This window comes from Syngnathus leptorhynchus, chromosome 3, assembly GCF_054491065.1.
Source record: "Syngnathus leptorhynchus isolate UIUO chromosome 3, UIUO_Slep, whole genome shotgun sequence".
NCBI classification, from domain to species: Eukaryota; Metazoa; Chordata; class Actinopteri; order Syngnathiformes; family Syngnathidae; genus Syngnathus; species Syngnathus leptorhynchus.
In genome coordinates this window covers 10,330,326-10,354,245 of record NC_141197.1, presented here as the reverse complement: position 1 = coordinate 10,354,245, position 23,920 = coordinate 10,330,326, and the positions used below count along the sequence as shown (strand labels likewise).

The 23,920-nt window shown below is 40.3% G+C and overlaps 1 protein-coding gene across 5 annotated transcripts in view; it reads right to left on the bottom strand.

The window, feature by feature from the left end:
* sox6 (SRY-box transcription factor 6) overlaps positions 1–23,920 on the bottom strand; it is a 127,706-nt gene that overhangs the window by 58,498 nt on the left and 45,288 nt on the right. For all 5 annotated transcript variants that reach the window (XM_085908297.1, XM_085908296.1, XM_085908299.1 and 2 more), the window contains one exon: positions 6,488–6,577. In XM_085908297.1, coding sequence (XP_085764423.1) covers positions 6,488–6,577 — 90 coding nt within the window. The remainder of the gene's footprint in view (positions 1–6,487; positions 6,578–23,920) is intronic.

The following is a 23,920-nucleotide window of genomic DNA, read 5'->3' as shown; positions in this document are numbered from 1 at the left end:
ATGAAAACCTGTCTAAGTGATACGACAGTAGACTGCTTCAACTGAACATAATCGCTTATTTTATCTTAGATAATCTTTTAGCTGGTGTATGTTCTTCTCGCCGCTTCTCTCTAACATGTTCAATCAAAAGAAGGTGCGTGCTTGTCATGCATAAATGCACACACGTGAAGTCAACCGTCAACTGACTCTTTGTCAATTCTTTCCCATGAAAACCAAAGGACTGGTTGAGAAACTGCTTAAAGGATTTTCAATGGAATAATCGGCAGCCCAAAAAAACTTTGCCCTCAAATACCAAATGGATATAGTCTCTTTCACTTATCCTGTTGCAGTGCAAACTTTTTCAGGCATTACTCAGCACCAACAGATATCATGAGTTGATGCATAGGTATGACCATTTATACATTGTAATGTTTGGGTTATATTATTGAATTAAAACCATTCAAGGGGCCCCAGCAGATCTTCAGATTGGAACTTGAAGTGTTTATTAATACTAGCCCACTTCATTTTGCACAGTTCAGCTGTACACTGATGGAGACTAATATTTTGATGATAGAGGAAGCCACACTCTTCCATTTAATTATGTTAATATGAAAGCTCCAGCACTTCAGTTTCTGTCTGTGACACTGGACAAGGTAAGAAGATACTTCATCTAAGTCAAGATAGATACTCAACCTAAACATATCACTCCACGTGAATGCCAATGGCCCTGATATTCAAACACAAGAGAAACAGAAACGTGTCTGCTGTTGTTGCAGTAGTCGTTATTTCGGACGATCAAGAAATGTGACAAAGATGAAACGATGGCACTGGCTACAAACTGAACAAAGAAAATTCAATGATAAAGATTATTTCCTAACCATTTAATTACAATGAATTTGACCTTTCCATTCAGCTGTCTAACCACTGATTTTCTGTATTGCTTATTCTCACTAGATTTTGACCCTTCTGCCCTTATTACATAAAAAACAAACAGTTTTCAAGGTTTGCCGTGAACAAAGTGGAAATGACATGAGTCAGCGATCAAGGTATGATTTAAATGTTAGTGCATTCTATTCACACACAGTCAATTCATGGTCTTTCAGACTGGATGTACAGTAATTGTTACATTGCACAAAAGAGACTTTTTCAATAGCGTTTGGATTATTGCTCTTGAAGAGTAGCAACCATGTCAGTGTGTTGCGCGAGGTCAAACCAGTTGTAAAAATACTGATGGTGTTGTGTTGATGATGCATTCAAGTAAGATCATGTTCATCAGTCATTGATCAAGGATGTGATCGCTGCGACGAAATTGAATAGGAATCATTTCTTATTTTGACAATACAGTGGTTTTATATTGACGATTTCAGTCTGATCATAACATCTTCCGTGTGTGATATCAAGGATTGAATACAGCGCTGCCTTGAGATAAAAGTGTAATTCATTTGATTGAAATGAACGGAAAGGCCATCAATCCAATGCAGCCTTCTTCAAAATATTTTAATGAGGAAAAAAACACAATATTGTAATCTATGAAACATAAAATAACATTATAATCAGACAGGATAAAAAACATGAATAATTTAATTTAATAATTTAATTAATAATTTGACACACTGCATCAGTCAAATAGCCATTTTGCTTTGGCCACCTGGCGTCAGCATAAGACAGAAAGACATCCATACTGTTAATAGAGAGGACTCAACTCTTCACAGCTCATCAGTGCAGCACTAATATTAGTTGTTGTTTAAAGAGGATAAAGATTTCAGGAGTTTTAGTACTGTTATATCATCTGTCCTTATGTGTTCCTGCACCATTAGTGTCTGTCGTAATGGGTAATAGCACTGCAACATAGAAGCGTATAGAGTATTAAGCAAAGACTGAACGTCTACGCTATGTGGTTGTTTTCAATACTCAAGGTGTTATTCTCTTTGTTTGGTTAGACAGTAAACGTCAACGATTAAACTATACCTATTTTTATTTATTTTCAACGTCTCAAGAAGAAGAAACTCACACAGACTTGCAAAAGGGAAAATGAGCAGCACACATAAACATTTCAGATCTTAGTTGCACTGCCACAAGTTAAATTCCACAATTCATTAGAAGAGAAAAACACACTCTTCAACACTCCAGTACATTCATCTGGAGACTGTGGCCCGAGAAATAATGATTTACTGTGGCTCATATTTCACCTGAGTGCACAGGGCAAAGACTTGACTGAGGTGTTTTGCACAAATTGCTAACGGTGGCATTTTGGAGGCAAGCAAGTGGACACATACGGTTTTGTGCTGTTTGTTTGTGCAAATGTAATATGTGAGGTGTTGATTTATTGTAGTCGCTTTGGAGGTTTGCTTTGCTGTGGCCCCATGTACCACATTGGCTTATACCAAGAACTTTTCATTACATCTGTTTTACTGATTTGCAGACACAATATGAGAATATTTTGTGTTTTGGTGTATTCAAATGTAAAGTGTTTTATTCATGTTAATTCTGGTGTCTGAACAAATCTCAGTGTGTTAGCGGTCAGTGCGGCATAGGTACCGTTGGGCTCGCATCAAATCAGTCTCAGTCGCCTCCTCGCCCTGCCCTGTGTTCTCCTCCTAAAGCGCTTGCACTTATCTGCTCGCCACAGGGCCGCCTGTGTGCGCCCGGCCAGTGTCATGTAGACACCATTCCCAAATTGATTGCGACAGTGCGAGAGCCCCAATTTTCGTGCTTCAGATTTTGAGCTGCACATTTGAACATCAGTGTACAATGTTAGGCTCCCCTCCCCTCCCTCTTTTGCAAATTCAGACAGAATGAATACAGCTTGTGTTCCAATTTAGTAAATAGATATTTCCCTTCACTTTGAGAACATTCATGAGCATTTTGCTTTTTCTTTTTCTGCCTCCCAGCCACCCCCCTGGAAACTGGCACTCAGCGGGGAAACGTAAACAGCCCTGTTGAGTAGCAGGCTCAAAGCCCCTGCACATAGCAATGCATGCAGCACAGAGCAACCTTATCTGCCATAACACTGTGTATTACTGTATTTGTGTGCAAGTGTGTGCATGTTGTTTGTTGGTGCATGCCTGTGTGTGTCCACTACTGAGTACAGTGTTGGATAATTTAAGTTGATCCAATCTGACAATTTTGCCTTTAAAGCATATAATAATAATACTAATAATAATAATACTAATAATAATAATAATAATAATACTAACAACAATAAATTGATAGGCTTGTGATAGGTTCTAAAAGAGATTGTTACCTGCAGTAAAATGGCTATGGCTTATTTCTGACATAAAACCTTCATTGTTGACGTGTTTTTCATAGCGGTCAGGCTTAGGAAAGGATATGCAGTCTGCTCCTTGGCGTGATTGATTTTGTGAAATTGTTCTTTTCGGCTTTTCACGTGAAGGCTTAAAGTCCTCGTGTGTTTCTCCTGGAGGTCCTTATAAAGTAGTTTCTCTAATTAAGGCCTTGAATAGCAACGGAAATCTGATGTTTAAACGTTTTTAAAAGGCCACAGCGACAATAAACACCATTGCCTTATTTTTCTCCAGATGACCAATAGTTGTCACATTTAAAAATGAGGCCTTAAAGGGGAACTTAAGTAAAAAATGTTCTTTACAATTATGCGCCCTCACTAGTCTAAACATGGCTAAAAAAGGGTCTAAAAGATCTTGGATTTGATGTCTGTAAACCTACAGTTCCCCGATTGTAATATTGTGGCTTGTTCTGTAATCAGTTACTTGAGTCGTTTTATCAAAGACAATTTGCAGCTCGATTCTCAGAAGGATTTACTCATCTGTTTTCAAACCCTTGCGGCAATGCGCTCAAGGGAGTGGGGAAGAAAAGTCAGTTCGAGAAGTAACCAGTGCTTTCTATTTTGTTGGACTTTTTGTTTTGTTGGACAGCTTGTTGAAGGAAATGCCACCCACTATGATCTGATTGGCCTTAACAAAGTGCATCACATCGTCCTTGTGTATGTATTTTTGCTTAAAGATGTATTATGATAAGCAGATGAGTTACAGTAAACATGTCCACTGACTATCTAGTTCGTCTATTCTTCTTTCTTATCTTGTGCTTTCTGCGGTTTGGAGTCCTTCCAGCCGACCTTCACTTTTGCACAGTTTTTTTTTTTTCAGGAGATTTCATCTCCCTCTTCATCGTGCTTGTAGACTGACAGGTAAGCTGAGGTACGGAAACAAATAGAAGTTGAGGAATTGACTGGTGAAAAGAAATCCCTCACCTTACTCTGCTTTTTGCCTGCTGCTTCTGTTGACACTAAGAGCCAACAACACGCGAGAGGAGACAGTTGGAGACCTCAACGCGTGAACCCTTAAAAACACTGCAAGTTTGACTCAAGTGCACCAGCTTGCTTTAATTAACTTCACCAAATGTCCTGTCAGGTGAGCTGTGATGTTTTTCATACTTTTTGTTTGCTGGACTTGTGTGATCACATTAAGGGAAAAAGGTATTTGAGGCCATTCCAACATAAACTGATGTCTTCATGGATAAAAAAAAAAAATAGGCCAAGTGTTAAAACTGTGTCGTTAAATTAAATTATTTTCTCTCATTTGTAGAACAATGGCAAGACAGAGCAATGACAAAAGGTTGTCAGCTCATTATAATTGGAAGAGTAAATGGTGAGCGATTAACACAGATGATACAAGGCCACACATCCAGTACGGACTTTATGTCAGCCTTTATTACACACTATTTTATTCATCTTTAACCTACAGGCATGTTTGCCTTTTGTGTAGATTTTTAACCAAACAATGAATGGCACATCTGATTCTTCCTAACACTTAAGATCTTAATCAGAAGGTGTTTTCTACTTGGCACCTTTGTTTGTGTTTTAATTAGGCGGACCTTGTGAGTCTCCAACCCTGAGCTTCTTTTTAATTGGCCGTATTTACATCAGGCCAACTTCAAACACGGAGAGAGAGAGCGAGCGAGACATTTGTAAGCGGGGGCACAAAGCAGCCCTTTGAAATGTCTACAGTCATATGAAATGGCACGCTAATTAAAAATCTAAGTCTGCCACTGTGATAAGCAAAAACATTTCTATTAGGAACTAAGGTGCACATACAGTCTCATCAACAGACACGTTATAATGTGTATTTTAGGCTGTTTACACGCCATCAATTCATCTTTTCTTCGTCATTCATCCAACAGCGGAAACGTGCTTCCTCTAATTCAACCAAACGAGTTTGAAAAAGGCAAAAACATGAACTATTTTGCACTTCCCAGAATGGAAGGTTCCGAGACTTGTTTCAACAAAAGACAAGTTTTCATCTTTGATGTCCAGTGGACGATCAACCAGCAGGTCTACAGGGAGATATTCAGTGTTTGCAGGAGTTGTGACAACTTGTGGCTGCTTCTCTATGACAAAGTGATGCCCTGAGTATGTGACACTTCCTGGCCGAGAAGAACATTGTACCAACCGCACTACTCATCTCCGTTGTGATTATTTTCCCGTCTTCTTTCCTGACTGAGTCATAAAGAAAATCTGTTTTGTAGGCAAGGACGACATGATGCTGATGGAGCTGTGGACAATCCCAAAAGAATCCTTTTAGGAGTGCATAAGGCCATGGCAGAAAAACCTGAGAAAGTGTGCTAGACTCCAGGAGGATCACATTCAAGAGGAAAAGTTGCCATTTATAGTTTGCACCGAAGCTCTTGTGACTAGTCCTGAAATTTCTGGCATACCTTACACAGCACAGTAAGCAAGAGCAGGCACAATCAAGATACATCGTTTTGTTGGCTATTTAGAGAATTCCTTCATTCAGGTACACTTGGCAGCCTTCGGGAAAATTGATATTTAAATTACAAAATCCAGGAATAGTACCGACGTGATGATGATTTTGGTTTTTGTTGTGCTGAAAGGAATGACGAAGGAGGCAATGAAGACCCGGTGACAGCCCGGTGTTATCAGCCAGCTGGTATTGTGCTTTCCTGTGCTGTATAAACACTCCAGAGTACTCAGTAACAGTCGGTGCTAAGAACTAAGAAGCAGCCCTGCCCATCCGCGGCCCACCTTCACCCTATCATAAACAACCTTTTTTCGGGGAGTACTGATTTGTGCTTTGCTGTACTCTGCGCAGCACGGGGCGTTTGCTGTCAGAGCGGAGACATTCCACTCCGGTGCAGACTCGCTGAGGAGACGATTGTGCTTCTCTCCTTTTTAGTGGCATTTCTCCTGCTTTGTTTACATCAAGCGCACGCCAGGTTCAACGGTTACGCTCTGCATGTGCTGCGGCTGTAGAAGAGGACGACGACACTACGTTGTTCCAAAACTAAGAATGGGTGTAAATTGAATTAAAGAGTCAGCGCTTGGAGAGAGTTGGACATTCCAACAAAAGATAAATGGGATCTCAATGAAGAGTGCAGCCAAAGGCCTTTGTCTTCTGTAAAAGTAAAAGCTTGTTTCTGAGATAACGCAGAAACTGATAGGAATGACGGAGCTGTTGTGGGATCTGTGCTGCAAGTTTGCTGTTCTTAATGCGACCAGCATACTGAATGTTACCTTTGACATCAGCGAGAAGATCGCTTGTGTTGAGCCTCTCCATCTTTTCCTTCCAGTCTTTAGAAAGTAGTTTCTCCATGCAGGATGAGTCTATAAAAAAAGAAAGTAAGAAAATTACACACTTCCATTGATGTAAGGAGAAAGTGAAAAAGGAGGTGAGGAAGGTGAGAGGGAGCAGGCAGACTTTGTATGGTTAGCATAAATGCACCCATCAATTGGAAGGCAAGAACTGAGACTCGGGAGGCCCGTGCGTGCACATGGCTGCCAATAATGAAAACAATTAACATTTGTCCAGCAGACAATGAATCAGAGGAGGAATGGCAGCAATCTGCCATGCTGTCGCTGGAGACACTGATAAGGAACACACCGGGCTGACTGACCCAGACCTCGGCCGTCCCAATATTGCTTAGAGGTCAGCTTGTTCCCATCAAACGCCAGCAACGAACGTCATCCTCTACCTTCAGGCTTAATGTCTTCAATCGTATCAACACATCTGAAGAGTTTATTCAAATGATTCTTATGCAATTCCAAAGTGTCCAAAGTATCATTTGGAGGCAAACCCCCATAGTGATGCCCAACAAAGAAATGTCAAATTGAAGCAAACTCACTCAAGAATGGACTGATGGATGGATGGAGGTTTTTCATAGAAGTCCCAAATTAGTACTGCCTGTGAATAATCTCATTCATCTCGATCCTTTCATTCAAAGGTTATTAAATTGACCACAAGTGGTTGTCTTGGACTTTTACACCTCTCATTCAAGCAGGGTTCATTAACTCATGCAACAATGCTTCTAAGTCAACCAGAACAGTTCAGGTGAGATTGATTCAATACCCTGAGCCTCCCAAATGTGTCCTCTATTTGTTAAAATATGGAATTAAAAAAAATAATCTAGTGACAACAGGCTGTTAAATGTGAAAGCATGACTCAACCTATGACTTTCATCATATTTGGTCATATTCAAAAGTAGTGTTGACCGCACTGCACTGAACAATTGTTTCCTTTTATCGCGCATTGTGTCCTTTTATTTTTCGGTTTCCATCTCTTGGCTCGGCTTTAACACAGTAAACAGTGTTTGCTACCCTTGGCAACAGTCTAACTTCAGAGGGACCGAGGAGTAACAGGGGGTTCACTGGTTGTTATTGCCTTGTTTAAGGAGGACTTTCTCAGAGATCAAGCGGAGTAACCATTTTGTTTGATTGTCCACTTCCTCCAATGTGATGGGGTCGACAGGACGTCTTCAGATCGGGGTCATTATAACATTATTTCTGCTTTATTGACTTTCCAATTCCCAGCTCACAGTGTGTCCCCTTGACCCGGCACGGGAAAGAGTGAAAAAGCTACATGTGTTTGTGCATATTTTACAACTTCCCGTGTGGCACAAAGATCACAGCTTATAAAAGGGAGCTCAGATCTTCCTCCCCGGGCCTCACCCCAAAACAAAAGCCTCTCAAGTCATTGTCGTCAGAGAAACATCAGTGCATGACATTGCACCCCGGAAGCGGGTTTATTTAAAAAGGGGGTGGCAGAGGGAGGTAAAACAGACACAGTCAACGTGTGTCAGGAGGCACGCATATGTTCTTGTTTTTCCCCCCTTTGCACACGTTCACTTTCCTGGCAGATGCCGCTCCAGCGCTTGATCATTAAGGAATGCGCCAACTGGTGGAGATAATGCGGTGCCAGCTTCCATTCTACTCCAGTCCTTCCCCTCCCTTCCACCTCCCTCCCAGGAGAACAGCCACTCCCTCGCTTCTCCAGACCCGACCTGCCAAGTGTTCCGACAGGAGAGGCTACAGCTGGAATGCGCCGCTGTCCTCCCTGCCTTCCACCTGGAAGAACTGAATAATGGGGCCCTGGATTTGTCAATAAAATAACCTTTCAGCATTGAGACGCTGTCAACAAAACACGAATGGAGACGCACTTTTTTAAACCATGTGTGCGTAAAAAAGCACGCATTTTTTGAACACAAGAATTTCAATTAATGAAAAGAATGCCATTTCATTTTCTGTTTTATCTGGATCAATTATAAACGCTGGCGGTTGGTATTGGTAAAATTATTATTACCTTGACACTGAATCCTATTTTAATCATTATGAATTATTTCTGACAGTCCAAACACCATTGGATTGCCAAGCAATTCACGAACAAAATGGTTGTGTACATTTTAAAGTCGGGAGGTTTGCTTCTTTGCAAGGACGTCATAATTGTGGCAAAGACTCTTATGTGTTTATTTTTATTTTCTTATGGGGGCTCCTTACTCTCTCACACCCCCATCCCTCCCGCTGCTTTTCCTCCCCTTCTCCAGATAAAATGCTCTGTAGCTCGGGAGCAGGCCATTCAGCTGGGATGAGAATGGAATGAAAACAATAGCCCTTATCAGGCGCTTATTTACATTTTCCCAGCATCGCTGCGCGAGACAGCTTGGCTTGTCACCAAGCCCACATCACCCCACTGGATCTGGACCAACTTCCTCCAGACCCAGCGATTCCAGCGCTCCCTACGGACCCTCGCCTGGCACGGACCTCCTCCGCTCTGCAGCGAGCGCAGATAGCAACATACAAAACTACAGGAGTGTGTGTCCAAGACGTGCTCCCATTGAGAGGGGGGATGCTTTTGGGACTGCTAAGCCTGTCTGGGTCGCATTGTCTCCTCTGGGGCTGGTGCTGTTCTGCTGGAAAAATGTCCCTAACCATTTTTTTTTTCCCTGAGACTTTTTCAGTTTCCAAATGGCGCTCCAAATGTGAAGAGTCGTCGGCCAAATGCAATGTTTATCTTCTGCCACAACTATCATCTTCCTGTAGACATATTGTGATATTATTGATGTGGATGACACCTAACAGATACAAAAGTCCCTACTCCTTATAACACGTTTTTACATACAGCTAGATAAAAGAGTTGACAATCAACAGCCCAACAGTTGCATTTGTCATTTTCCATGAAGGTTCTTTAGTTCTTGTGAAAATAATTATTTTATTTACGCTGATACTTGATATGATCGCTTGTCTGCACTTTTTTGCTCATTTATCTCGGTCATTAGCACTATTAAAAAAAACTTCAAGGAAATGTAGCTGAAAAATGAAATGTCTTGGGATAAGTCGTCAAACATACGTACACAAATAACTCTATATAAACGTGTTCCCTTTCCTTTACTTTTTTTTTCATTGAATGTACTTGATTTTGGCATGTCTGACACATTGCTCTACTATTTTTTACAGGCTTTTATTGTTCATAAGTTATTTTTTAAAACTCTCTCACTAAATGTGGCAAAACAATAAAAGAACAAATCAAGTTGTGTCAGTATGTAAATGTAAAATCATGATTTCACTTGTGAAGATGTCCGGTCTGTACTAAAATGAAGAAATCACTAAGAGTGTTGTGACTCCGTGTTTTGACGCAACACAACACCCATTTTGAAAACGGCCTGACAAAATGGTTTGTTACAACACGCCACCAAATGGTGTTTGATTACAGTGTGTTGTCAGCGCTTAAATTGTTTCAACTGACTACCACCGCATTCCGAGCCTCTCCGTGTGCGCTTTTCTCCTGGGAGAAAGATGATATTCACATTTTAGTGTTTGCTGAGGTACAAAGCCATTGGCAGTGAAGAGAGGACTATTGAGAAAGAAATTAGCCACAAGTCAAGGATAACAGTCTGTGGAGGATATTCCAAAGGATTTACAGCCCTGTATTCCTGCTAAACGGGATCTCTTCTCATCTACTACATTGAAAAAAAATGGTGTGTTGAATTTGTTCAATTTTATTTCATCAAATGGTTGTGTGAAATAATCCAGATGCCTTTTTATGTACACTATACAACCATTAAAACATTTATTTGCGTTCAAATGATTTAATTTTGTCCTACCACAATTAAATTAGAATTTGTTACAGCTACACCTGTTGTGAAAGCACTATATGTATAAAAAGTTACATTAAAAATGTATACAATATTGTATTGTATTGTATTGTATTGTATTGTATTGTATTGTATAAATTAAACACGCCATTTTTTTTAGTGTTGAGGGCAGCTGATTTCAGCTACATGAAAGAAAAAAAAAACTGCATGGACACTGTGTTTGGGCTGTATTCTGTGTTGCTAAATTTGTGAGGGGATGGAAAATTATACAAAGAGGCACTGCATCTAATTTGTCACCAAAGACTGACCACAAGCACAAAAAGTTGAAAGTCAGAATTGGGGGAGAGAATGAGTGTTCTCTTTTTATGAATAAACAGAGATGGAAGAAATGGCAGAAAAAAAATTGAAAAGCTTTTTTGTTTTTTTTTCTCTGGGCTCTTTACTTTTACCAGTTCACAAAAAGGGAGGAAACTCAGTTTGACTACCATTTTGTCATCTTTTGCACCAAGTTGCAAATGTTTCCTGTTGCTTTTTAGCAGCTCACAATTACATCTGAAAAGTTTAATGATGAGGCTTCTAATATGACCATTTCCCATGATCAAGTAATACAGAGAGAGAGAGAGAGAGAGAGAGAGAAAGAGAGAGAGAGAGAGAGAGAGAGAGAGAGAGAGAGAGAGAGAGAGAGAGAGAGAGAGATTTTGGGCAGTAACAAAAAACCCGGCATTCGAACAGGGGTGTGTAGACTTTTTAAATCCACTGTAGGTTGCAACAATAAGGTGATAATAGGGATGTGATTGTTGATTGCTTACTTCTCCTCCTTTCTTCCCCCTTGCAGTTTTACAAAAGCAGTGATCAATTCCATTTGCTTCTCTTTATCAGAATACATATTTCTTTTATCTTTCCAGTCATAAAACACTATGAAAAGCTTTTTCAGTCAGGATGTGAAAAGAGAGAAGGATTTAGGAAGACAGAGCAGGATGAATGGCAGAGATTATGTCCCGCACATGTTCACAGTAAATCAGCTGTTAAAAGACAAGAAAAGATTAATGGGGGTCTTTAGGAGGAAATATTACATTAAGGAATGTATATCAATACAATCGTATGAATCTTCTTTCAAACATACAGTGTATTTTATTGACATTTTCATGTGTAAGTAAATTCTGTGAATGTGCAAAATTTGACATGCCGCCGTTGGTATCTTCTCTTCTCTCTGTGCATGCATTTAACCTTACTGACAGATTGAACGCTGGCTCACACAACTGTGAATGGCAGTCAGACAATGACAGGCTGACATTTACAGTAATTTGCCATCCCCTCTCCACTGCATGGGAAACAAATCAAAAGTCGAAATTGATGAGGGGGGGGGGGCAAATGAGTGACACACTCTGAGGAGTCCTTTGAATATCTTAATCACAGACACCCTAAAAACAAGACCCCCATCATCACAGCAAATAAAACATACTAATCACAAGAGGCAGGCAGGGAAGGGAAATGTAGAGAGAAAACATGTTTTTGTCATTCAGCCGGTAGTCCCTGAGACAACAGCTGTTAGTGCCACAAATACTCCTGAACTCTCCATAATCATGGCGTTATTGAAGCGAAGACAAAAAGGGCACTAATTGCAAGCGGAGCAATCGGAACGCAATAGGTTACACACCCGGGTGATGCCGCACAATGCAAATGCTAAAGAGGGTAAGAAAAAAAACATTCGCAGCACAACAGTGCGTTGTCCCTCATTTTCAGGCAATTACCTTTCCTCGTTTTCAACCGTTTTAATAACCTCTACCGTTTCGAGAAGACTTTTTGGAGCAGTTAAATAATTTGAGCTTCCAAAGATGTAATTACTTGTTCTGGCATGCATAAGTAAAAAGGTCCACCTCCTTCAGACATGGCAGACTATTGTGGAGCACCTGCACCTTAACTGAGACCTAATCATTATTCCGCTCGGTGAACATCGAATGTTCGCCACCTTCCGAACATCTTGTTGGCTCACGTAAACACTTGCTATGAATAGGCGGCCTCGTCTAACGGGATGTGCCTCATCTCAGGTTCTCGTACGCTTTCTTCCTGGCTTTATTAGATGGGTGCCTCTGTTTATCAACAACTAGCTCACTTTTTTTCAGTTTACTTTCTAAATAGTAAATCATAACTCATTCCTTGGTAATGTTTTTGCTTCAATGTTACTGTTCACACCCTGAAAGACTTTGACACACGGGCGTATTTTGCCATTTTTCAGGTTCAAAGTAAACGCAGTCATTTGTGTTCTGAAAAAACTTTAAATATTACTCTCTATCATTTGCTAAAAAGTGTGAACCGGAGAAAAATCTCTTATTTATTGGACGAGAAAAAATACTTAAAATCCTTCAGAATTACAATTATTTAACATCTTAACATTTTTACTGTAATTAATAAGTACATTAATTGACACTTACAGTAGTAAGTTCCATTAGTAATGGTTCCATAAGTAACCATTTCAACTGCTTTAATAATCTTTGTGATAAAAACACTCGTGGCACTCGCCACTTCTCTTCCACTACATCCTCCGCAGTTGATGTTGACAGCAGTGCTACTACAAGACAATTTAAATAAAACATCTGCACCAACTTCATCGTCACCCACTTCCTAAATGTATTTGAATTGAATCTGCTAATTGCCAAACAAAAGAAAGAACATATTTTCCTCAGTAATTGAAGCTGCTCACTTAGCTCTTTTCCTCCTCAACGTAACCTTCCCCTTCTGCCGTGCTTTCGAGCGAGCAAGGTGTTAATCCCGTGGTGGTGACCTGCCCATTTGGAGAGGCCGTCTACACAGACGCAGCACCCTCACCCCTCTAAATACATGTGTCTATCAAGCACATATAAATTAAGCATACCCAGGAGGCTTCACCTTCTGAGCCGAGAAGCATGTGACTTCTCCCGATCCATTTTACTGCGGCACTCGCTGGCAATCAGGCTTGAATTATTAAAGTGAGCAGTGAGCAATGATCAATTCATTGCGGCCCTTGCGCACAGACCGCCCGCTCGTACCTCAGCAGAAATGACATTGAGAACACTTGAGTATGCTTCCAGACAATGCACATAAATGTGACTTATGTCAGACCCAATAAGTCAATAATCATAACTATAGAGGCTGAGGCCATGGCCAGAAATGAAGTTTGACGGCAAGAGATGTATGAGCTGCATTCTGAGCATTGGCACATTGTCTCATGTTTCTCTCAAAGTGCCTGTAGTGTGAAGTCAAAATAAATGTTTTCTCAATTTGACTTACCTCAGACTATTATTAGCAAGCCTGGCAAATTTTTGTGGAACAAAATTGAAATAAAACTTCAAAATTGTGAAAAATCAATTTGTTCTTTCCTTTCTCGAACGTTGTGGGCATGCCAGCTCGTCCACATTTTCACGACAAACTCGAATGCTACAAAACTAACCTGAAGCCCTTGTTCACACACCGTCTTTCAGACTTTAAAAAAATAAAATCCCAGTTCTTTCGCCTTCGCCCCGTGATGTGCGTGCACTCACAGCTGACAACACGGAAGCATGAAAGCCCCGTCCACAGGCTGGCAGTCACAATGGACTATGTTAACATAAAAATTCCCCTTAATGCTGTTCTGCCTTTTTTTCTGTGTGACGTGCATGTATGACTCGATACTGAAAACAGGGCATTCTAAAGCAGTTACTTCTTGAAGTTCTTACACACTCGTGGTCTCTGCAGATGTTTTCAGCAATTATCTTCCTATTGAAACAAACGTCTGAATTTCCCTAACAGTATCTACACGACTTCACCTTAAAAAATAATGCCGTTTTTTTTTTTGTAGGGGCCTCAGAGCATAGATCATAAAAAGGGCAAGATGTGAGCATATGATATGAGTCATAAAAAGAGCAAGATGTGTGCACTGAATCAAACCTACATAAGCATTAAGCCCACCGGACACAAGTAAACAAATCCATGAAATAAGACTGAGGGCAAGTTTTCAATTCAAGGAACACAAACGTTGCAAGAGGGCACAAAAAAAAAAAAAGATGCAGTCAAAACTTTGCAAGGAGGCTACAAGGAGCCAAGATAAACCAGTACTCTGAGCCCCCAAAACTGCAATCTCCCCTTAAGCCGGAGAGTGGCAGCTGGCAGAACAGCTGGTGAATAGGATTAATGTCAGAAGAATGAAATAAAACTCAACATATGTCCGAGCCTGAGGTGTTGGGACTGTGCGTGATTGTGCCCCCGATGGATGCCATGTGTGCAGCTGGAAGGAGCTGCTGCGCGGCTCCGCTCTCCACCCCACAAGGTCACTTTTAAGAACTCGGCCCATTAAATGCTGGGAGAGCCAAATCAACTTTTCTTCCATTCGCTTCTCTATTCGGATGCAGTGAGCATGAGCATGATCAACTGATTAATCGGCTGGCCGGGTTAATTAAATTCCTTCTTTTTTGTTTCTTTTTTTTTTACACATTAACACTATCCAACATAAGACAAACATAATCACATTCAAACATTCCGCTTGTACTCCTCCCAAAAATTTTAAAACATTTGCCAGATTTTTGCCGATTTTTCTCTGTTGTAAAGTTAAACAAATACAAGAGGATAGAGTATTGTAAAGCAGTCAACTGCTTTGCCTATAATTCATATTTATTCATATTTGATTGATATGTTGTAAGCATTAAGGAACAATCAAAGAAGTTATTTTTTATTTATTTATTTATTTATTTATTTATATTTTTTGGAATTAATCAGCCAATATAATTTCATTAAATAACTGAATCACACATACACGTTGATTAAAAGTCAATTCAGTATAAGTGTATTAATAATAATCAAATAAAGCATAATGTTTAAAAAAAATTCTCTAAAGTACAAAATTGGATGAATAGATTTTTTCTAACCTGATACAGTGTAATCACGTGTGTGAGTGTGTGTGTGTGTGTGTGTGTGTGTGTGTGTGTGCGTGCGTGCGTGCGTGTGTGTGTGTGTGTGTGTGTGTGTGTGTGTGTGTGTGTGTGTGTGTGTGTGTGAGTGTGGTTACTTGATAGTGTTCAACATTACGGTGCTGATCATCCTCACTTTCTAAGATGAACATAACATGGTCTTGATTTAAATTTATAATTTTCATTTGATGTTGGTAATCATTTGGGTTTACACACTAATAAATTCATATAATTTGTTACAAAAATGTAATTACTTTTTGGGGGGAGGGAGTGCCCTGCAATTCAACTGTCAAATATACACTCGCCAACTAATCAATGCTTGTAAAACATTCCTATTTATTCATCTATGTTGACAGATGTGCAAAGGAACACGTCAAGCGCTGTGATCATGGCCGTTCAGTCTGATTTAGTTAATTAATGACTGCCTGACTCTACAAGGACAAAAAGAGACTAATAGGATCCACATGAATACATTATAATTTGCAGTCTTGTATGGACCCCAAAACTTTAGTTCATTGCTTGTGAGATTGAACCATAACATGAGGTATTAGAGAAACTAACAAATTACATTACAACATGGAGCCAGTGACTGCCACTTGTAATACTGGAAAAGTCTGTGTGGGTGGAAACATTCTCACAATACATCACGAGTTTCACTTTAAAAAAAAATAACTCGAGTCAAGGCGACAGCATATTCAATTTCAAGCACAGTTCAATTTCACTTTTAAAAAGTAGTTAAAAGCAATTCAACTTGCTGACAACTTCTGCATTGATTCAATCTCAAACTTAGTTTGTTTGCCGAGACACCAGAATTCAGAATGCACAATTTCTGTTTACCTTAAAACCAAGGATCCATACTTTTCTAGTTATAAAAGAAGCGGTGCATGCACCAAAACCTGTGTGTATATTGTCATAATATAAGCAACATTTTAAACACCACATGTGAGCATTACAGCCGTCTGCAAAGTGATATGAAAATTAATATACGGTCGTTTCCACACAGGATTTTCTCTCCATTTAGCAGGGAAATACAATATCAAGTAACATTAACGATTCAATATTCACTTGCCCGCTCTTTCTCTCTCTATATGCTGTTGTCCAAGTGGCTTCATCCACAATAAGAAGCTACATTTTCCTCTTTAATTGGCTCGTTTCCTTTCGGCAGGATGGCTGAGCCACGCCGACTCTCTAAGACAGACAGACCGTTTTATTTCTCTCGGCTGACTGAGCTCCATCAGGAGAATTGTCAAAAAGTTCTCCAAAATGAATTTTTCTATTTTAGGCAACATCCATTCCACTGTATCAATGGCATCTGGCATCACCAGGAAATAGAATGTAGTATAAATGCACAATAAAATAAATGGTAAAATATTTTATTGTGAAGCAGAATCCTCCACATTTCTAATAAATACAATTTAAAAGATTCTAATTATATGTGGAACACTGAAAAAATAGCATTTGCTGCCTTTTGCTGTTACCTGAAATTAGATGTGATGAAGTTGAATATTTCCAAATCAAGTTTTTTATTTTTCAGATATGTATGTGTTAGTCCTTACCCTAAACTATACATTAGGTTTATTTTCTTTTGAAGAAAAAATATCCTCACACTTCTTGTGTCACTGGGGTTTTTACACACTCTTGTGACCTTAACACATAACCCTCTCAGAAAAAGTTTTAATATTCCACGTCACAAGGTTCACAAGGAGCTGTGTCGATGATATTTCAACTGTGTTAAAATCTCAGCTCAGTCCAGTTTCCTAAATTATTATAATTTCTTTTTCTTGAACGTATAATTAGTTCAATCATTATAATGTGCTTAGTGTCAAAATACTGCGTATTGCTATTTTTTGTATAAATGAAAAATCATTGTTTAAAAACACTCCTGTTACTTTCAGTTCTTTTACAAAAAGGAGTTTCAGTCCAAGAGAACTAATCACATGGAAAAAGAAAGTTGCATGAGAATTTGAGTTGTTTGGTATATGACTGATCAGATTTGGATTGTAAAAAAGGCCGGAACTTTTATTTTGAGAGCGTTGAAACAAGCAAAAGGCAACCAAACATCCCCACCAGATAAAACTAAAAAACAATTTTTCTATAATTATATATGATGATAAATTGGGAATATTAAGATAAGTGCCATGTCAGCAAAATCCCTTCAACATTTTACATGGTTTCAAAGTCTAGCAGACAAAAATTACAATGTACATCCAATGGGAGATGACATTTGTCAGGAAATTAAGACTCATTGCCACTCAGCCTTTGCAGTGCCATAAAACACATTTCTATTCATTGGGTCTGACACGCTCATCCCATCTCCTGCCACTCGGAATGTTATTGAACAGGGAGAAGGGAAAAGAAAGGCAGCGTGTGGGAGGAAACACTTGTTTCATCCCAGCAGATTAAAGCGTCTCTTTGTTCATGGTGTTTGACACGCGTGATTGCGGAGAGGAGGAAAACAATGCAAATATGTTAATAGGCCGCAAGTACACTCGTTGTCATGTTTGCTCGTGTCAAGGCGGATCTGCACGCCGCATGGCTGACGTACCTGCGACTTACAGAACAAGCCGGCGATGTGCTCTGAAATCATTAGCGAGCCTCAGAGGTTGTGTGTGCCAAGGGTGTGGGTTACATGTCAACTATTTTGATCCTTGGTCAGATGACACCGGCTCCTTTGTGGGGCTGTGTGCATGTGCACAATGTTGGAGAGTTGAATGCCACAGCTAGGGCGGCGACACTGAGCTGGCACAGCATACGGTATACACAAAAGCACTGTTCTCCCAAAAGGTCCCCACCTCAAATATTTTGAACTTTGATTGTTTCTCATCCCTGCCGTGCCCCGTTTTGCTGGCTAAAGCCGGCTATTATTTATTCAATGGAGAGAGAGGTTTCACAGCCTCCTGACAAATATAGCAGCATTAATGGCCTCTGCCTTCTTATGTGTCAGCATTTCACAATCGTTGCACCTCTCCAAATGCTGCCGTGTCAAATAAAACAGTCAAAGTGATACTGCTGCTATTTTTCTCTGCGAAACAAAACACAAGGCCCCCACTCGCTGAGCCGTGATATAATTAACTCAATTTGATAAGCAGTTGACGAGGTATACCTAGAACTCGTACGCACATGTACGTTCGTCCACGTGTATGCGGGTGTGTATGTGTGTGTGAGGACAAACAAGCCTCTGTGTAACTCTGGCTGTGATTTGTCTCGAAGAAACACCCGTTTCCTCCTATCAAGGGGTTCCTGTGCAGCCAGAATGGCCAGGATCACAATGGGAGTTTTGTGCCGCGCGAGTGCAAGGGGGGGATACACTGAACAGCTGAAACCCGGGAAGATGGCCCCTGGAATGCTCCCCAGCAGTTGCTACTGTTGACTAATCGGAATATGAGAACTGGGGAAGGTGATCTTGAATGCAAAGAATGGCACATTGAAGAAGCAGCTGCTTGTTTTGTCATGTGAATGATGAAGACAGCGGCAGGAAGGGACAACAAAATCTATATCTTCGCTTGTGTAAAGCGAAACCTACGGGGACTGCGTCTGTGTGTGTTGTGTGAGGGATCTGCTTTGGAACAGATAGTAAATACATAATTCAGTGGGGGGACCAGGCACTCTGTTTAGCCCATACACCCTCCGTTTAGCCCTGGGCTCTGATCTCTGCCTGGCACAGGAGCAACTTTGTCACAAGAGAGTCAGGGTGGGAGGCAGATGAAAAATTGGTTAGATTAAGTGAGGTTGACATAAAGACGTTGAAAATAAACAATGTGCTTTGAGATATGAAGGACCCCACTTACGAGCTTTTCCAGAAATGAGCCATCACAAAAACAAAAGGTAGATTGGTGTTTTCTGTATCTGCCTAAAAACAAAATCAGTATTAGTCGTGCCCTCTTTACAATTTGTATTGATGATGTTGTGAATTTTTTTTTATAAATTAAATTTTTCCAGAGTGCTATTTTCCATTAGTAAAACCACCACTGTAGAGGTGCAAAACTTTTGAAGAAGGATGATTAGACAGGGGGAGAGTAAAAGGCTAGCTACTGGGCTTTTTTTTTTCCAAGTTCAAATGTCAAATTGGCAGACTGCCCACACCGTACGGCCGAAAAATCTATTTAACGTCTGCTTCACAGGGTGACAAGAGGGTTGATTGGCAGAGAGCAGAGAGCGGCTTTTGATCATATGTCCTAACAAGCGATTCCAGCTCATGTCTCTTCAGCCTGAACAGATCTGCATTACCTATTCAAACAAAAGTGACAGACCAGAGCGCTGCTCCGCTGGGCTGGCGCACCGTGCCGCGGGCCAAGACAGAACACACACGCACGCACACACGCACACACATATGCAGAAAAAGAGGAAGAAAAAAAAAAAAACTTTCTGTAGCAGATAGAAACCTGTAATAAGTATTTAATCAAACAGATTACTTGCATCATGATATGTGTCTGAAAGACCCAAATGAAATAAAATGAGAAGCATATTATTAAAGGGGATGGGAAAATGCTTGACTGGTATTTGGCCAGGGCGCATATGAGTCCTGCCAGGAAGGTCCTGGCCTAAGCAGTGGGATGCTGCACCCAGAGGAAACACAAACAGCTACATGGCTGAAGAAGGCCTCAAATTCTGCAACCAAGGCAACTGGATTCTCGAACCCTCATTGCATATGCATGGAGTCAGAGGCTCATGCTCAGATCATTATAACAAAGATTCCTATTAATTAGGTGGGATAAAGCAGAAGCAGATGACACGGCAGCTGGGATGAGATGAGAGGGTAGAAGGGAGGGAGGGAAGGAGGAGAGGAGGGCAGAAAGTGCACCAGTCTGTCTGGGCCAAGGGATTGAGCATTTTATCATATCTAATACACACTGCATTTTACGGCTATATTTTTCAAATATTAAGCCTTCATTTTTAATTCATTTAATTCCTAATCATTCCAAATAAATGAAATTACCCCGAAATAAAGCTGCTGGTGTTATGTTGCACCTGCAGTCAATTTCTTCTGAAGCTGCGCATGGACTCAGCAGGGGTCACGACACTGATGGAGAAAGTGTTACAACAGAGTCGAGAGTTGATCAGCGCTAATCAGCGCCCAAACTATTCTCTTCCCAACCTTTCCCACAGCCCAGAATCTCATTACATGCTTGTCGTAATAGAGCGTAATGACCGCACAATGATGATCGCTCAGCCTAGTGCACAGTCATTATACAGTGAATAATACACAACCTCACCAGGGGGATTACATTTACAAATAGCAGAGTGTGGGATCAAGGCAGAGGTGTGTCCAATGTGGACACGTTCAGCACACATATTAGCGCATCTATTGGAGCTAACCGATCGGTGTTGAGCCGTAGTAGTTTACAGTAACTACAATTCTCAGTACAGTGACTGTCACTTCTTTTTCAACGTCAAATATAGTTTTACAATCACGGGGCTACATTTGTGATCATATTGTACTCTAGCGTCGACAGAAGCAACCTTAAAGGATTCTCTTCCGTTTAACATCCTTAAACAATGTATTGAAAATAATGTATGTAACTTTTAATTGTCCGATAACGCCGTGGAGTGGAAAAAAATAGCAGAGAAGGGTAAAGAGGTGTGTAAAGAGGTGGGTCTAAGCTATCACAACCCAGTCAGTAAACAGTTAACCAGTTAACCTTGCACCATATAGAAGCGTGTAGCAGTACAATCTAACTTTGCATGTGTGTGCGTTTATGTGTGTCAGTTTGTGTGTGGGTGAAGGAAATTTGAACAGCAATGTGTAGAAATGAGAAGACAACAGAAATGTATATGTTGCTCTGAAATATTATTGGTTAACAGAAAAATACATTTTATCTCCCTCAAAAAGTAATTGGTGAAGTCTATTCAAAAATATTTTTGATCATTTTTAAAAAATCCTACTTTAATTGAGAAGGATGACATTAGTCTAAAGCATTGACATTGCATTAATTAAAACTTTCAGAATTAAGAGTTCATTTGTAGTGGAGTTGTATAATTACAAATTACGAACTGGGGTTTTTAACATTTAACATTTTTAACATTAAATTTCTCTAGTGAATAGGGAAATGATATACAGTAGAATAACAACAATTTCCAAGTATCTTGCCCAAAACTGGTTACAATTGATGTTCACTTTAAAGTACTATTTTTTCAGAAGCTTGAGATCACATTTACTGTTTGGCTGGCTGTTAATAATCTAGTTACCGGCGTAAAAGATGCTATTTTTGTAGTATTTTGTGAACTAAAGCTGTAAATGAAAAAGTCCACACTGCCAACTAACTGCAGCGTCTAATGAGCACACATGCTGATAGGTTGCTTGACCTCAAACCATGTTATCCTCACCATTTATACAATAGTTTCTTGGAAATGGAGTCAAAGATTTAAATGGCAAAATTGGTCAGTGATTTCAAAAAGGTTGGTTGAAACGACTTCCTTATGTGGATTCAAGACAAGACTTGTGCAACAATAGGATAACCAAAGAGAAAGTCATCAATTTTAGTGCTGTTAGAACTACAGGTGACTGAACAAGTAGAACCGAGTCAGAGAAAATCGAAAGGATAATTTCCTGTCCATGTCATTGAAACAACCATGATTCTCCACACAAAGTATTTCTGTGTTGACTTGCAGAGTATTGATTCAGACTTTCATTAGTACATTATTATAAAAGTGTTCTTCTTGCATGCGGTCACCTTGACTTTTTTTTGGGGGGGGGGGGGGGTTAACTGTAATGTTAGCTATTTTTCTCCGCCACAACCCAATTGTACATGTTTATTTCTTGACGAGTGCTGTCTGGAAACCTAACCATAAATAATGCTTTTACAATAGCAAGTAAGTAAACATGGCGTACAATCCTTAGCCCTGCTGGCAAGTGCGTCTAATAGGGCTTTTACAGCAAAGGTGACTATTCAGCTAAATGCGGTCCACGCTGCTTGGAGGACATTTTCATTCATTAGCACAGTCACAAGCACTTAAAGCACTTTAAGGACCTGCAAAGGAAAAAAAGGGTAGAAGGATACAGGGGGTAAAAGGGCAGGCTACAAATTCAAAGATAAAGGAATGCCCAAGCAATAATATGTCCAATACTAAGCACTGTGGCTATCGTTTTGAATGTATCCAGTTCAGTAATGAGAAGTAATTGTGAGGCTCAGCAGCATTACATCATTATAATAAAAAAAATAACACTGAAAAGACATTAAGAATGTTCTGGTTAAAAATTGTCAAGGTCACCACTAATCCCAATTCCGTGAGGACAATGAAGTGTTCTGACCAGGCAAGGAAAGCCCAAGAAGAATAGTAGCAGATGGCAAACAGTCTCCGAGGACCTCGGTGATCCCGATCGCAGACACCAAAGCGGCCGAATTGGACACAACAGTTGTCATGCTTAGATAAGCGGTATATTTAGCTCATCTGTTGCTTGCGGCACATTAGCGGTGTCATTAAGACAACAAATGGCTTCTCTAACCTTCTTGTGTTCTCTCCATCCTGCCCTTTTCAGACTTCAGCCGTATCTCTTTCCAAAAACAAAGTAGTGATTGGATTTCACTAGTTTTCGGGAAGTTTCTACTTTCTTTTGCCTCGAGAGTCCTTCTCCCTCCTTTTTACAGTAATCACTGATCATCACCACTGAAGCTTCCTCAAGTGCTCTCCAAAACTGAGTGTCTCTCAGTTCGTGCAGCATGGGAACAGTATCCTGAACTTTGTGGCCTATCCTATCATCTGCCATTTCTCCTTCATAGAAACTAATTTCCTCTGACAAGGGACTTTATTTTGGTAGCAGTGAGACACAGTGCATGAGGCGGACCAAGTCTCTATTATTAACAGGAGATTAAAACAGCTGTATGGCACTCCACCGCAGCCTCTCCTCCCTGCAATGACATACGGCCCTGGAGTACAAGATGCACTTGACCATTTAAATTTACTGCACCAACCAGGCTTCAGCAGCTGGGGTTCATTAGCATAAGGCCTGGCATTACCACAGAGATCTCAGAGTGAAAATCAACTTGACGAGACACGTACTGTATGAAGCATAACCAAAGCTCTGAAGCGTTGTGGAAAAATGTGTTTTTTTCTTCCTCAGTGAAATGGGACCTCTCCAAGAATTAATTCAGAGAGATTCATATACAGTCAAAAAAACAACAACTTGTATGCACATTGATTTCTTCTGAAACAATACGCCCCACATGTCCGGCCGGTTGTAATAAAAAGACCACCTAACGAACACTTAACAGACGAAGAGAAAATTATTTTTCGGCTAAGAGAGGTCTAATTTATTCATCTGATGAAGTGCTTAAGCTAAGAGCTCCCCAGACACTAAATGAGACACATGCATTCCCAAGGGGGTTCAACATTTGATTGGATGTAGTTACATTACTACAGCCCTAATTAAGAAGGGGGATGTGTTTCTGCAGCTTGTTCAAATATTTGTTTCTTTCACCACTGTACTCTTTATAGACTGCAGGGTGTGGGAGGGAGACGCCAACACGAGGAGACGTCTTTCAGATAGGACACACAGAAGACCTCATAGTGTTATCTCCTGGTTTTGCATTGGCAATGCCATTGAGATGAAGTAGTTTGCCTAACAGGTGTGTTTGAAGCCAACAAGTAAAAAGTAGTATTGCTGAAAAGGAGCTCAAGAAGAAAATCTGATATGACGGAAAGCCACATTGGAAGCTGCAATCCTA